This window comes from Heloderma suspectum, chromosome 4, assembly GCF_057233095.1.
Source record: "Heloderma suspectum isolate Gila_16-S chromosome 4, 16-S_ref, whole genome shotgun sequence".
In the NCBI taxonomy this organism is placed as follows: Eukaryota; Metazoa; Chordata; class Lepidosauria; order Squamata; family Helodermatidae; genus Heloderma; species Heloderma suspectum.
In genome coordinates this window covers 295,806,397-295,822,199 of record NC_139461.1, presented here as the reverse complement: position 1 = coordinate 295,822,199, position 15,803 = coordinate 295,806,397, and the positions used below count along the sequence as shown (strand labels likewise).

The 15,803-nt window shown below is 42.1% G+C and overlaps 2 protein-coding genes across 21 annotated transcripts in view; one reads left to right on the top strand and one right to left on the bottom strand.

The window, feature by feature from the left end:
- The window catches only part of RAB22A (RAB22A, member RAS oncogene family), a 42,836-nt gene extending 29,053 nt beyond the window's left edge, over positions 1 to 13,783 (bottom strand). For all 6 annotated transcript variants that reach the window (XR_014790750.1, XM_084854267.1, XM_084854268.1 and 3 more), the window contains exons 1-3: positions 13,470 to 13,783; positions 10,598 to 10,677; positions 5,671 to 5,752 (exon numbers count right to left, since the gene is read on the bottom strand). Coding sequence is in view for 5 of the 6 variants with exons in the window: in XM_084854267.1 (XP_084710393.1) it covers positions 5,671 to 5,752; positions 10,598 to 10,677; positions 13,470 to 13,505 (198 nt within the window). In the remaining variant the exon portion in view is untranslated. The remainder of the gene's footprint in view (positions 1 to 5,670; positions 5,753 to 10,597; positions 10,678 to 13,469) is intronic.
- LOC146348891 (serine/threonine-protein phosphatase 4 regulatory subunit 1-like) overlaps positions 13,497 to 15,803 on the top strand; it is a 62,745-nt gene continuing 60,438 nt past the window's right edge. For 5 of the 15 annotated variants that reach the window (XM_084854252.1, XM_084854257.1, XM_084854250.1 and 2 more), the window contains exons 1-2: positions 13,498 to 13,713; positions 14,463 to 14,507. Coding sequence is in view for 6 of the 15 variants with exons in the window: in XM_084854245.1 (XP_084710371.1) it covers positions 14,105 to 14,111; positions 14,463 to 14,507 (52 nt within the window). In the remaining 9 variants the exon portion in view is untranslated. Of the gene's footprint in view, positions 13,714 to 13,792; positions 14,112 to 14,462; positions 14,508 to 15,803 lie in introns of those variants that run through there. The other 10 variants (XM_084854245.1, XM_084854246.1, XM_084854254.1 and 7 more) reach the window with 7 other exon arrangements.

Genomic DNA, 15,803 nt, shown 5'->3' with positions numbered 1-15,803 from the left:
TCAGTGAGCTTCAAGACTGAGTGGTATTCAAACTGAGGTCTCCCTGATCCTAGTCAACACCCAAAACACTACATAACTCTGTGCCATAGACAGAGCGCATTCATATATGAGGAAGGTATGAGGCGGTGAAATCTAGATCCCTGCCTCAAGTGCCATATTTAACTATACTTGTGGTTTTAATGTTCTATATATTTTAAATTGTTTTATTGTGTGTTGTTTGGTTTTAATTTTTGTGAACCGCCCAGAGAGCTTCGGCTATTGGGCGGTATAGAAATGAAATGAAATGAATGAATGAATAAATAAATAAATAAATACCTCAGTACACAAAGCATGAACACTTTATATGATCTTGGGTGGATAAATTTCAGCTATATTTGTACACATGAAAGGATAGTGAGCAGGGCAATTTACTTGCAGGTTAAGTGCCCAGCATCAAAGTTTGGTGGTCTGAGGTGCCATTTAAGAAAGGAGTTTCTCCCTCTTCTCTGTTTCAGATCACATGATTATTTCTCAGGATGTCTCCAATTATTTTGTGGTATAAAAAGTAATCCCAAAAAATGTTCTTTATACTGTTTTTTGTAATTTGAACTTGAAATAACTAAGTGCACACCCTTGGACCTTCCTTGTATGACCTCCCCTGAAATCTTGTGTATTCCATCCCAAATATTAAAATGGTATTTAGGCTGCAGGGTTTTTACAGGACACAAAGTACGTAGCTGCTTTATGTGGAAATCTATGGAATTGCTTCAATTGAAGAAGAATGGCCATGAAGAAACTGGTACCTTCATTAGTCCAGTATGAAGGCCTGCTTCTCCCTCTCTCTCTCCCCCCCGTCTTTAACAGTATGTGTACACTCCAACATTCTGCATGCTACGTGTAAGACTATTTTGGCACCTTAGAAATTAATTTATTACAGCATGAGTATTTGTGAGGCCATTCTGTACTGGACTTATGAAGCATAGCCTAAGGTTTCTTGCTTATGGAAACTCATACTGGAAGTATGAGTTTCCATAAGCAAGTATTGCGTTTATCAGAACACAAATTTCCCTTTGTGTTCTGATAAATTTAAACTCAGGAAAAAGAAGCTCTAGAATGCATTATTTAAATTGATGCTGCATTGACAGGAAAATGGAGAACAAGGTTTCATAACTAAATGCTAATTTCAAACCCTGTGCAGGTTTGGTGAGTAACATCAGCAGCTGATGGATATACTGGTTGCTTACAACAAGTGGAGATATAATTCATTAAATGCCAGTTTGCTGGTTGTGCTACATAATAGATACATAATAGACTGTTTTTTCAACAGTGCAAGAAACAGTGTAGATTCAAGGAATCTAGCTTCAGCCAAAAAGCAGCTATTTTACAACAGTTCTTAGCAGCCACCCTAGCCAAACTACATGCGACATTAATTGTATGTAAGTAATAAATGTGCATTTTTTCTATGCAGTATTGTATTACTTTGGGTTTCACATCTGAGCGGCTACACAATTTTGAGGGGACGAGTACTGGTATACTGAGCCAAAGGTATTTCATAGCACGACTACTGTGTGCATGCATGGACATACATGCATGTGTGCACGCACACACACACAAGTTTGACATGTCTATTTTAATTAGAGAAAGAAAGAAAAGTCTTGTTTGAAGGGGACCGAGGTGGGTGGAAAGGTGGTAATTGTTTTGAAAAATAATTGAACTATGTTCAGTAAAGAAAAGGGCTCATCCAAGACAGACTAGCTAGAAAGGCAGGAAGACAGACTAGCTAGAAAGGCAGGAAGACACGGGAAAGCAGATGGAGAAAAAACTAGTCAAACAAAATAATTCAAGATATACTTTACAATCCCAGCTTAAACCATTTGGATTTATATGTGAAGCCGCTACCAAGATCGGCTTTAGGCAAACAGATCTAGAGAAATGAATGTGGATTTACTGTGAGGCAAGTGTCCCCCCGTTCTCTGCCTTCCTTTGGAGCTGGATCCATATTGTCCAAGGCTTTGATCCCTAGCTAGAGAAACAGGTAGTGTGTCCCACTTCTCTCCCCCCTAAAATGCTTGTCACCTTATGCTCTGGGTTATGCTGTAACTGCTGTACAACGACCCCTCTATACTTCCTATACTTCCCTTTCTGAGGAAGAAGACTGTAGTGCTAAGTCACAGCACTGACAAAGTATCATGTTATTTCCATTGCAAAAGCTGTAAGTTTTACTTCAGGAATAAAAATAGAAAAGAGGATCTTATTATTTTCCCTCTCTGAAAGTACTGCACAATCAGTTACACATAGATGGATTTAAATAAAATAGATTCCAAAGCCTGTGTTCCTTCTTCTGCTTAAAGAGATTAAAGATGAAACTGAAGATTGTTGCATCATTAAACAAAAATCCTCTGCCAACTAGCTACTAAATGTGCGTATTTATTTATTTATTGGATTTATTAGCTGCCCATCTGGCCAGCTAGCCCGCCACTCTAGGCAGGGTACAACACAAATAACAGACTTGTGTGGAAAGAAAAAAAGATAGTTGAGGGCAACACAATGAAGACAATGTCTGGCCCCCCAGTAAAATTCCGTGAATCAAGCAGGGTGTTTGCAGGATAAAAGCCTTGCCTGAAAGTCCCCCTAATGTTTCATACATTCTGAACTAAGACCAACACAATTTTTCTCTTGACACTATTCTACAGGGTTACGTAGAAAGCTGCCTGCCTCTCAAATGTTTGATTCCTGAAAAAAACCAACCTCATGAAGATCACCCAATACCTAATAACACCTCAAAAATGGGTACATCTCTAATTTCAGGAGCAGGCATCTATTTAGTTCCTGAGAGGGGCAACATTCTGAACTGTGCCCTAGTGAGCTTCTCTAGGCAGAAGGGATCCCTGAGTAAGAGGCAGACAGTTTAGCTGGAAACACTGATTCTAAGTTCCTCAAAATACAGTATTAAAGTAAAAGAGATGGACCATGTATGGTGGCGTGGGGGGAGAAGGGGCATCTGTGTGGCAACAGGACTTGACTGCAGGCCTCTACAGAGGAGGGAAAGAGGGGTATTGGGGGTAGAATCATAGAATAGTTGGGTTGGAAGGGGCCTACAAGACCATCAAGTCCAACCCCCTGCTCATTACAGAAGTGGACACAGTACTCCAGATGAGGCCTAACCAGTGCTGAGTAGAGGGAAACTAGTACTTCCCGGGATTTGGAAGCTATGCAGCCCAAAATAGCATTTGCCTTTTTTGCAGCCACATCACATTGTTGGCTCATACTCAGCTTGTGATCGACAACAATTCCAAGATCCTTCTCGCTTGTAGTGTTGTTGAGCCAAGTATCCCCCATCTTGTAACTGCGCATTCGGTTTCTTTTTCCTAGGTGCAGAACTTGGCATTTATCCCTATTAAATGTCATTCTGTTGTTTTCCGCCCAGCGCTCCAGTCAATCAAGATCACTTTGAATTTTGTTTCTGTCTTCCAAGGTATTAGCTATCCCGCCCAATTTTGTGTCATCTGCAAATCTGATCAGCATTCTCTGCACCTCCTCCTCCAAGTCATTCATAAAAATGTGGAAGAGCACTGGGCCCAGGACTGAGCCATGCGGTACCCCACTCGTTACCTCTCCCCAGTTTGAGAAGATCCCATTGATAAGCACTCTTTGAGTCCGATTCTGTAGCCAAGTGTGGATCCACCTGATCATTGTTTCATCTATCCCACTTTGAGCTAGTTTTCTCATCAGGATATCATGGGGCACTTTGTCAAAAGCTTTGCTGAAGTTGAGGTATATTATGTCCACAGCATTCCCACAGTCCACAAGGGAGGTTACCTGATCAAAAAATGAGATCAGATTTGTCTGGCAGGATTTGTTCTTGACAAATCTATGTTGGCTTCGAATAATCACTGCATTGTTTTCAAGGTTTTTACAGATGGATTGCTTTATAACCTGCTCCAGAATTTTCCCAGGGATTGATATCAGACTGACTGGTCTGTAGTTCCCAGGTTCCTCCTTTTTGCCCTTTTTGAAGATAAGGACAACGTTAGCCCTCCTCCGGTCATCTGACACTTCACCCGTCCTCCATGATTTCTCAAAGATAATAGACAGTGGTTCTGAGAGTTCTTCTGCCAGTTCCTTTTATTACTCTAGGGTGCAGTTCATCTGGCCCTGAAGATTTGAACTCATTCAAAGTAATGAGGTGTTCCTTGACCATATGCCTATCGATCTCAAGCTGCAATCCTGCTCCTTCAGCCTGCACTTCGCCTTTGCCAAGGAGGTCATAGACACTCTTTTGGGAGAAGACTGAGCCAAAGTGGGAATTGAGCACTTCTGCCTTTTCTTTGTCATCTGTTATCATTTTGCCATCCCTATTTAATAGCTGAACCACCATTTCTTTCCTCTGTCTTTTACTATGCACATAGCTGAAGAAAGCTTTTTTGTTGCTTTTAGCATCCCTCGCTAGCCTCAGCTCGTTCTCAGCTTTAGCCTTCCTGACGCCATCCCTGCAATTCTGTGCTACCTGCCTGTACTCTTCCTTTGTTGCTTGGCCTTCCTTCCACTTCCTATATGTGTCCTCTTTTGTTTTCAGGTCATCTCTAAGCTTTTTATGAAGCCACATTGGCTTCTTCTGTTGTCTTCCACCTTTTTTCTTATTGGAATTGTTTGTAATTGTGCCTTGAGAATTTCCTTTTTTAAAAGCTCCCACCCATCTTGGACTCCTTTTCTCATTAGAGTTGCTTGCCATGGGACCTTACTTATCATTGTTCTGAGTTGATTAAAATCAGCTTTCTTAAAATCCAGGGTACGCATTTGGCTATACTTGGCTTTTGCTTCCTTTGGAACCATGAACTCAAGGGTCTTGGCCTCTTACCCCAACTCCAATGACAAAGCAACCTTCCAAGAAAACTAAGAGCTGACTAGAAATGTAAATCCATAAGAAAACCTCCTAAAAGGCCACACACTCTAACAAGCAAAGGAAGATGCCTCAGGGAATGGGGCACATGGTATTACAGATATACTATATGTAGCTGGACATAGGGTGGGGGGAGAGAATGAAAAAGTGAGCTCTCTTGCCTTCTGGCCCAATCAAAACTCTATAAAGGGACGTGTGCTTGTCCCGACAACTATCCTTGCCTTTTTAAAGAGGTCCAACTCAACCTTCCAAATACTGTTGATCTAAAAGCCTGTGTCAAGTTTACACTACTCAGAACAGAACACTTCCATGAAAAAGAGAAGTGAAAGCTCTAGCAACAATTTCACAAAAGGCAATGTGTGAAATGCTTGTGTGCAAAAATATACATGCTGAAATATACTTTCAAGCTTCCTTACCATCAGAGCCACACAAAAATAACACATTTATACAGTTTAAAATTTGAAGAGTCAGAGGTACATCTAACAAGGCCAATTTAATGTGGTGCTACACCAACCCAGGCACACAGATCATATCTTGGTCCTTAGTATGCATTAAAGGGACAAGTAGACTGCAATCATTTTTTTCTGTATATTAAACTATGTGTGTTAGACTGCTTTCAGATTAATCATTTCAGTTTTCTGATCTGGGCAGCAGTGCTGTGCAGCAGTTTAGAAATGGTCACCTGCAAGTGGCAATGGAACAGAGCTAGGGAGGCCACAGCCATCTATATTCTGGCCACAAATTTTGGTCACACCTCTTTACAATTAAAAAGCAATGGGTTATCTACTTACTCGTTCTTGTCCAGCTGTATCCCATATTAAGAATTTATGCAACTCATTCTGATACTGCACTGTCTTGGTCATAAAAGATGCTCTGAAAAGTATTTAATGCATGAAATCTATCAGAAAATAAAACTAATAATCAACAAAAAAGAAGTCAGAACTCTTCCCATCCATAAATATTAAGGTTCAGATTTATTCCTGTACAAAAATCTAGACATGTAGAACCCCCACCCACTGGATACAGATGTTAATATCACTAAACATGGAAGGAGGAAGGTTTGGACATTTCATGTTTTCTTTACCTGCTAGTAAGGAGAGCACCTTGCTGGACAGGAAATGCTTTGGGCAACTAAAATCCAATTGTATTATAGAGAAGGCTAATGTAAGACAATGAGGGCGCAATCCCACGCTCCCTGTAGAGCATTCCAGGAACCTTAGAATTTTTTGGATTCCCCCTCCTGAAGCCATAGTCACTGCTACAACTTTGGGAGGGGGACTCCAAGATCTGATCCCTCCCCACTGTTGCAGAAAGAACCATGGTGCCTACATTCCAAGGTCATAAAAGTGGCCTTGGAGGACCTCAGAGGTCAAAATGGGGTGTTCTAGTGCTCAGGGAGGGGAGAGCCAAGGATACAAAAATCCTACGGCCTCTCCACCCCACCCACAGCAGCTCACCTCCTCTAGATGGGCTCAGCCCTCTTTGGAGCCATTACAATCATAGGTACTACTGCAATCATGTGTACATGTTTACCTCTGGTTCTCACTTTTGTCCAGACAATTCAATATCATTGCATGGAAGAAATTTGGCGTATCACCTGCATTAAGAATTGCTCTTGAAGTTAAGGTAGTCTCTTGATGTATTAAGACCTCCCACCCGATTGCAAATACTCCTTTTGTGGGGGAAGGCTCTTGAGAGAGTTGTGGCTGTGCAACTGCAGGTTCTTTTGGATGATACTGATTATCAGACCCATTTCAGTCTCGGTTCAGGACTGAACCAGCCTTGGTTACCCTTATGGATGACATTTATTGAGAGGGGGTAGGGGGAGTGAGACTCTGTTGCTCCTGCTCAGTCTCTCAGCTGCTTTTCGTACCATCGACCATGGTATACTTCCGACCTGCCTCAGTTGGCTGGGAGATCTGTATTGCAGTGCTGCCATTCCTACCTGAAGTGTTGATTCACTGGGAGACTGGTTGCTTGGTCCCGTGGCAACAGTGCTATGGGATGCCACAGAGTACCACCTTTTCCTCAACGCTGTTTAAGATCTACATGAAGCTGTTGGGAATGGTCATCAGGAGCAAAGTATCTTCAGTATGCTGATGACAACCAGCTCTATTCCATCTGAATCAGGTGTGGCCATGCAGGTCCTGGACCAGTGCCAGCCCTGGCAAGATGGAAGCCTTGTGGGTGGGTGGCTTCCAGGTCCAGGACATAGGTAGGCTACGTGTTCTGTGTGGGGTTGCAGTCCCTCTGAAGGTTCAGGTGCGCAGTCTGGGGGTACTTCTGGATTCATCTTTGTAACTAGAGCCCCAGGTGGCCTCAGTGACTCAAAGTGCCTTTTACCAGCTTTGGCTGGTATGCCAGCTGCAACTGTTCTTGGACCAGGATAGATTGGTCACAGTGGTCCAGACACTCATAATTTCAAAGTTGGATTATTGTAATGTGCTTTATGTGGGGCTGCCCTTAAGGCAAGTCAGGAAGCTGCAGCTGGTACAGAATGCTTTGGCTAGGATGCTGAGTAGGGCTACCTATCAGCAGCATATTACACCTGTGCTGAGGGACCTGCATTTACTGCCTATTTTTAAGGTTTTGTTGCTAGCGTATAAAGCCCTAAACAACTTGGGACCTGGTTACCTGAAAGACTGCTTTCTCCCCATTGCCCCACTCAATCCTTGATGTACTCTGGTGATGCCTTCCTGGTGGCATCACGTACTCCTGAAGTCCGCTCCACCATTCTTTGGAGCTGGGCATTCAGCATGGTAGTACCTACTACATGGAACAATCTTCCCCCTGAGATTAGACATGTGCTGCCCATTCTTATTTTTAAGCACATGTTGAAGACATATCTGTTAATCCTGGTGTAGTTTAGCTTACCATCCATTTTATTCTTATGGATATGTAGATACAATATGTTCTATGAATTGGTTTTTATATCTTTATGTTTCTATGATTTGTGTACACCACTTTGAAACATGTAGATTTAAGTGGTTTATAAATACTTGCAAAATAAATAAATAAATAGTAAATAAAATAAATAAACAAACAAACAGTAAAAAGAGCTGTCAGACTTCAGGTGATGGAAACATAACCCATATACATTGTATTTTGCTGGCAAACACCAAAAAATGTTCACTGTTTGTGCCACCACATGCTTATTTTACATCAGTGTAACTCAACTACAGTATGTTAACAAGGAACCAGAAACATTCTAAGTTATCATTAAAAAATTAGCATTGTTATCTTAAGCAAAATTAAGAAGCAAAGTTGCTCTTTGCACTTGAAGTTCGGGATCTAAAATTTTCCTAGCAATTATTTTAGTTCTAGTCTAAAATGTAGATAGGCATTTTCTGTAACGAAGTACACAAGGTAACAGATACAGCCAAAAACTCTTTACCTTGCATAAAGCATTCTGCTTTTTCTAAAGAAACATTTCCCAAAGCTCTCAAGTTATTGTTTAATAAATCAAATACAAGACTCCTGATGGCTATTTCATAATTTGGTATATTAAATATCCATGCAAGTCAGACAGGCTCACAAAGTTAGCTGTTTGAACCTTGCATCTTAAGATTAGGACTGAGCTTAATCAGTCAATCAATAACTTAATCAATACTTGAGTGCCACCTGATCAATTAACATATGCAATTAAGAAAAATGCTTGTAAACTTCCTAGTTCCATCCTAGTTGGTTTTTGATATGAACAAAGTGTGGCTCAGAGCTCTCCATCTCCTTGGAGACAACCATGGCCAGGTAAACCATACCTTCAGAATCAGGATGCCCTCTTTCCAGCTTGTGAAAGGTTAAGCCAAGGCATGTATTATTTTTATTTATTTATTTATTTCATTTCTATACCACCCAATAGCCGAAGCTCTCTAAGGAGGCAAACCAGGCATAAAAAAAAAGAACAAGACCAGGCTGCACTAGGGAGAAAGAATGTCCTCTTTCTGTTAGCACACCTTACTTTCCACCACCACCCCCGGCCCCCAGATAAGCCAGACACAAAGAGAAAGGGTATGCTACAGAAGAGAGTGATCACAATCTGGATCTATACCTGACTTACTGAGATTCCTTAGAACTGCTTTACTTCCCATCTGTACATGTCATTTCTGACAGCTGCATACTGCCAACGGAAATACCCATGCGCTGCTAGGCTGCCACAAAGGAAACGTCTCTGTAGTGGACTGGCAGTGCACAGACAGACCTTCCAGCGTGTGCGGAGCCTGCAGCACATCCGGCCCACACAGTCTGGTACACTAATTTCCTCAGAAATATGAACAGCAAGTGGCAAGGTCCATGGCCCAAATGGGCCATGGCATGCTTATTCACTCATACCAGTGCAAGAACAGATGCAGCAGATGGCCCTTTCTAAAATGCTAATCCTAAGGGCAATGAACCAGTTCCCTCCAGGAGCCTTTGTAACTATTCTTCACTTTACTCCTAGAGTGGGTAAATGCAATGAGCAACTTGTGTTTGCCTATTTCAGGGTTATTCTTCCGTATGTTCTATTGTTTATTCCCTGAACTTTACAAATGACTGGCTTTTCATAAATCCTGTCATCACAGCAGAGGTACATTATCACTGGCATGGAGATTAAGTTTATGGCCACCCATGGTTACTGGATAATGACAAAACCTACCCTTCCTTCATAAATACAACAAATGTCTTTAAAGAATGATATATGCTAGCGTCCATCACACTATCCAGTAGCAATGCTAATTCTGCATCATGAGAAGCAGCATTGGCTTCTGTTTGCCTTTAGTCAGCTGTGAATCAGTATACCTCGTATTCTGGAAGAGTGAATAAGAGTTTAAACCTTCTCTACAGCTTTCAATTACTAAGCCAAAAGCTAATGAAGACTAAGCAACCAGTACATTACATGTCCAATTTAGTTGTAATCATATCATTGTTTCTATAGTGAACAATTCTGACATAGCATTTTGTGCTTACAGTTTCATTTTTAAGAGTCCCTTATGCCCTTATATAAGGAAGTGTTAGGTGGAATGCAAATCATGTAATGCTTCCACAAATGAACACTGGACAGCAAATTGCAACCCTGCTCATGGATTAGTAAATAAAGCTCTCCAACTGATCAAAATATGTTGCTTAGTTTGTATATGGAAGAGTCTAGGTATTCACATACCTGGTAATTTGCACACACATCTTTAGTACAAATCAGCAGTTCAAACACTAAGGGCCAATGTAGACATAATACTCACTCCCTCTTAATTGTGGTTAGGAAATCAGAAACCAGTCTTGGGAATGTAAACCCTCTCCTCCCATCCACTCCATTCCTGAATGTTAATGGAAGTGAAGATCCCAACCTTAACTGAGGTTAACACTATCAAGAGTTCCCTTTAACCCAGGATATTAAACCCACTTTAAAATGCAGCTTCATATCCTGGTCTAACAGAAACTCTGGTTAACATTAACCATGGTTAAGCCTAGTGCCAGCATTTCCCTCAATTGGAGTTAAAAGGGAAAAGCGTAAGAAGATGGTATGTGTATTCCTAAGGCTAGCTCCCATCTCTTAACCATAGCTGAGAGGGAACCAGCATTATACCAAGGAAATCTTGACTTCCAGTTTCCTGCCAGGCAATGGACAATTTACATAGATTTTTAGCATCTACAACCATGTTTATACTTGTACATGAAAATACACAACATTTTTAGATGCTTAATGCTATTATTTCCCTAGCTCGTTGGTTTCTTTCAGTTCCTCACCCGATTGTTGGATTAATGTTGGGATCAAAGCTGTCTTCTACAAAGCGCCATACAATGCTTGATTTGCCCACACCAGTGTCCTGAAAAGAGAAACATATAATGTTAAGATAATTTAAAAAAATAAAATAGGATTTTCATGGCAATTATAACAGAACTCTAAACTTCGATTAAGTTGTATTTATCTCCCCTCAACTTATGATATTGGGACAACTAGATGGATCTGAACAAACAGAAAGATCCATTTCAATGTTGTACTGTTCTAGATATGCTTGTATGCCAGTTGTAGTCCTGAGCTGGTAGAGGGATCTCCTGGCCACTGCTGCTACCTGGCCTCCACAGACAGCAATGAGTCCAGGGCTCCCCCAGGCATCTTGTCCTTCAAGGGGAGTAAAACTGCCTTGAAGGACACAACTACATCTCTTCCTGTGCTTAAAAAACAAACACCTGGCTAAACAGGCAGTGTATTTTCAATCTCTGACAGGCCTACAGATTATGAAGTATCTGTTAATAGAAAACTTTGCAAAGATATTTTGAATCCTTTTGTATTGGCAGTGAAGGGTGGTAGGAGAAAATGCATGTTATCCACTGAATAATGAATGTGCCTAGCCTGCCTGAAACGATTTATGAGATAAGGGAAGAACTCTTACGCCTCAATTAACAACTTAACTGCATATACTTTTAGCCACAGACACTTCTATTGTGTACCTTATTTTAACTCAAATGTCCACTAGAACATTATGATATTGCAGCCTTGTCCTACTGCTGTCTTATGCAATTACTTCAGAGTAAATCCCATTGATATTAGTGGGACTTACTTCTGAATAAGTATGCATAGTATTGGGATGTAAATATATAAACCAATGGTGCTTGATTTTTCTACCCAAGTCTAGGCAACACAATGCATAGGCACAATACACACCAATATTCATCTCCTAGCAGTACACATTAAAATGCCAATTTTAGGAAATGCACTGATGCTTCCATGTTTTCACAAGATTTCCCTACAGTGGCAACATCATGCAGGTACAGCCTACCAGAAACTCATTCCAACAGCTATGTAGAGACCAACCCTAAAGAAATATACAGTAAACAGTCTGGAAACAAAAAGGTGTTAAACTAGTCAGAATGACATGCTTATTACTCATTCAGCCACACCCTATTTAATGAAAGGCCATACACACTTTCAGTAACATACCTGAAGAATAAATACTAAGCAGCCACCGAGCAGAGCAGATGAGAAAGCCCAAAGCGACTAAACATGTTTGCAGTTTTGGATTGTTTTCTTCTTGTGCATAAATAAGGGCAGAATGTTCAACTGGTCAAACAGCCATGGTTCAAAAGAATCATGTCCACCTATTCCTGCCACCATGAATCCAATATACAGGCCAAATGTGGCTTCATCTGAGATTAATAGTATACCTTTGGAGGAAATGGTTTGCTCCTTGTGGCCAGGGTGCATGTTATGAAACCTAATTGGGAGTCTAAATATTAACCTACTCTATATATACATACATACATACATATATATATATATTACAAAGGGTCTCTCTGCCTCTTTCAACATTCTTGAAAGTGTGTTTGTTCTCTCATATTTAAATGAAAGGCCCATAAAGCATTACATCTTTATAGTCACATCAATTTGACAAATACCACCAGACACAGAATGGATTTAAGAGAAAAGATTAGCCTCACCAACCCTCTTTTCTCCTTCATACACAGAACAAACCCTATTCCACAGAAAGCACTGCTTTTCAGGAATGGAAACATATCTGCCGAGTTTGATTCAATGTTAGGAAAAAAAGTTGTACAAAGAAAAGTCTCTGAAACATGGAATCAGACTGGATTCCATTCCTCATATTGAGAACTGAGTGATTTTACAGTGCAGTTGTATGCATGCTACCCAGTAGTAGGTCCCGCTGAGTTCAATGGGATTTACTCACAGGCAAGTGCATAGAGGACTGCAGCCTTAAAGAGTGTTCCCCCTCTTTTAAAGTAAAGGATTGCCTTGTGTATTTTTCAAACAGGTATTTAAGTCTTCCCCACATATTGGTTAGTAGTCTTATTTCTCTTTATAGGCTTCTTCCAAAACATGAACCACTAGAAGTTTTAAAAAACCAAGCTACATTAAACACACACACACACAACTTGGTTCTTAATACCCCATAACTGTTGGGAACCATCCATCAACAATGATTCTGGAGCAATAGTCTGCAGGATAAACAGCAGAACATTTCTCTCTCACTCTCTCTCTCTCCTGGAAAGACGCACACACACACGCTTAAAGATTTCAATTCTATTTATGCTTATTTGCTGTAGTAAGTCTTTTTGGGGAAGCTGGGACTGGTTTCTTAATAAAGAAACCATAAGAAGACGTACAAAAGAAGTACCACACAAAAGTTCACATAGTTACTGCAGAGGTCAGGCCAATCTAAGGCCACAATCCTAAACACGTTGACCAGGGCATAAGCGTCCTTGAACTCAAGTGGGACTTACTTCAGAGTAAACACGCATAGGATTGGGCTGTAAATATTCAACGTACCGCTCGATCACATCCCAGCTCTGGAGTATTAACCCCCATCTCCCACCACCCCACCCCCATTTCTCCGCCAATCTGACAACTCTAGGAATATGTGCGGGCGAAAACGATGGACGCCGCATACCTGACATGCCCTTATGGAAGCGAGGAGAGAAAAAGAGAAGGCACTCTTCCTCCCTTTCCCAGACAGACACGGGGAAAAGCGGCTTTAATAAAAAAAACAAAACACGACGTTTCAAAGCCGCCCCACGCCCACGGGTAGTAGACAAACAACTTTCGCCCCCTCCTGCAGCCTGGACAGCCCACACGTCGCAATCCCACCCCGCAGTTACTTACCCCGAGGAGGCAAACTTTGAGCTCCCTCAGAGCCATGACTCGGGGAAGAGAGGCGGCTGCTTTTAAGAACCACAGGCGCAGTCCAGCCACGCCATAGCCTCTCCCTGGAGAAAGATACACGCTGAAGAGCCGCCTCCAACTCCCCCTCGAGCAGAGTCCCCGGAGAAGGCTGTGGCCGCGGCTAACAATGACGGGGGGGGGGAGAAATCTCCCGCTTCTCCTCCCGCTCAGATCCTAGTTACAGGTAAAACCTTCTCTTCCTTCTCCCCAGGCCGCGCGACCCGGGCGCCATCTTGGACGGCCCATTGACAATCACCTGACGGAGCCTCTCCGTCCGCCCCTTCCAGCGGCACCGCCTCGGAGGCAGAAAGCGCCGCGGTGCGCGCGCCTCCTCTCCCCCTCACGCCTCTCGCCGCTATCCTCTATGGGCCCTCCTCGGAAGGGCTGCGGGGGCTCGGGCGATTTCTGACAAAGGACAACGGTGCTGTATTTCGATGCGTCGCTGCGGGGCTGGGCGAGCGGGCGAGCGTTAGCCGGGCGGGCGGCTGGCTCAGCGGAGGGTCAGGGAGCGCGGGCAGCTCCTCCTCTGGGCCCAAATCTCCTCCTCCTCCTCCACCACCAATGTCCATTTCAAAATGGCTGGTAAGCGGCTTTCGCTTCTCCTGCTCCTCCGTGCAGATTTAGCGCGTGTGTCGTTTTTGTTTTTCTCCCTCTCCCCCCTTCCGCACGCGAGCTTTAAACCTTGGTCGTCCGCGTTTTATTAGGCGCCTTAAACGCGGCGTAAACTTTGCGCGTGGGCTCTCTTTATGTGTTGTCCCCGATGTGTGCGTTTTGAGAAAGAAAAGCTGCTTCCTTTCCAAAAAACAAACGACGACAACAAAAAAGAGTCTTGTGGGGAAAACAACAACAACAACACAACACCAACCCCCTGTGTCTTCTCTCTCTTTCTCCCTCCCCCCCCCTCTCTCTCTCCCTCTTGTTTTTTGTTTGTAGGGATCCCTTTGTATTTTGTGGATTTGCAAGATGACTTAGATGATTGTGAGTAACTGTTTTCATTTTTTTAAAAATAAAAATAATAAAAAAAAATAAATTATAGCGGTGAAATCGTTGATCACCTCCCTGCGGCATCTTCCTTTTAAAATCCCGTATTCCGCTTCGCATCCTCCCCAAGGCATGGAAAAGGATGGTGAAGAAGAGGATTCCCGCCCAGAGTTAAAAGAAAATATTATTTTTGGGGTGGTGGTGGTGGTGGTGGGGAGAATCTGCATTTTAAAGGCTGAGGCTTTGAATTTGATTGTGGCTTGTTGACTTGTGGCTTGAATCCCATGGTATTAAATCCACTACTGGGAAGTCAGTGCTTTCATGTCAATGACATTTGCTTTCGATGAGTAGACAGTGTAACAGTTCTGACAGGTTTTGCTGTCTTGGCTCCTCTTCTATTTACTATCCTGAGATAGATATAGATATAGATCTGTTTTACTCACTTGCTACAGCTGCGGATTTTTTCTTTTGCTTTCATTTGTAAGGATTAAAACCCCTACTCTTTAAGACACACTGAAATCCTGTTAGGAAATTGGTGGGGGGAGGAGGAGGACTTTTTAACAGCTTGTTAAACAGTTATAGGGGCTTTTGTTTTTGCCCCCACCCCCGCTTTCATTGAAAGAAATGCTGCTGAATAGCTCTAAACACATTCAGTAAAATATATTACAGTATTTGATTTGTATGATGGAGGGTGGACAGATAAAGATTTCTGGGTCAGGCCAAGAGTGTAGAAGAGAAAAGGTACCCATTCATTCAGGACAGTGTCAGGTTATCAGATGCCAAATGAGAGACATCATTGCTACAAAACAAAAAACAAAACCCCAAAGCCACACAAAGTTCTGTTTTGCTTTGTAAAAAGCTTGGCAAAGATAATTTATCCAGCAGCAAATATGTTAAAAGCATGTAGTAGCAACTGTCATTTGAAGGAACTGTCCTTTGAGGGAACAAAGCTTTGCTAGATTTGCGTTTATCTTGTTTCATTGATTTTGTTTGCATGCGCAATAATTTGGGCAATGTATAGTCTTGATTTTTTTAAAGATACTACCAAGGTAGATTGGTAGGCCTGATGTGAGGGTATAGTGGTGTCTTTGTTTCCATTTGCACATGACTTCCTTTCCAAAATTATTAGCCCTTGATATTACTGTGTTTTTTTGCCAATAACACTGAATACTGGAAAGCATTTCCATATGCTACAAAAACAGGGACCACTGGGGATGAAAGACTTCCCTAACAAAACTAATTGGCTCCTATGGGGGGGGGGGGAGAGAGAGCAACTCACCCTGATTTCCTGGT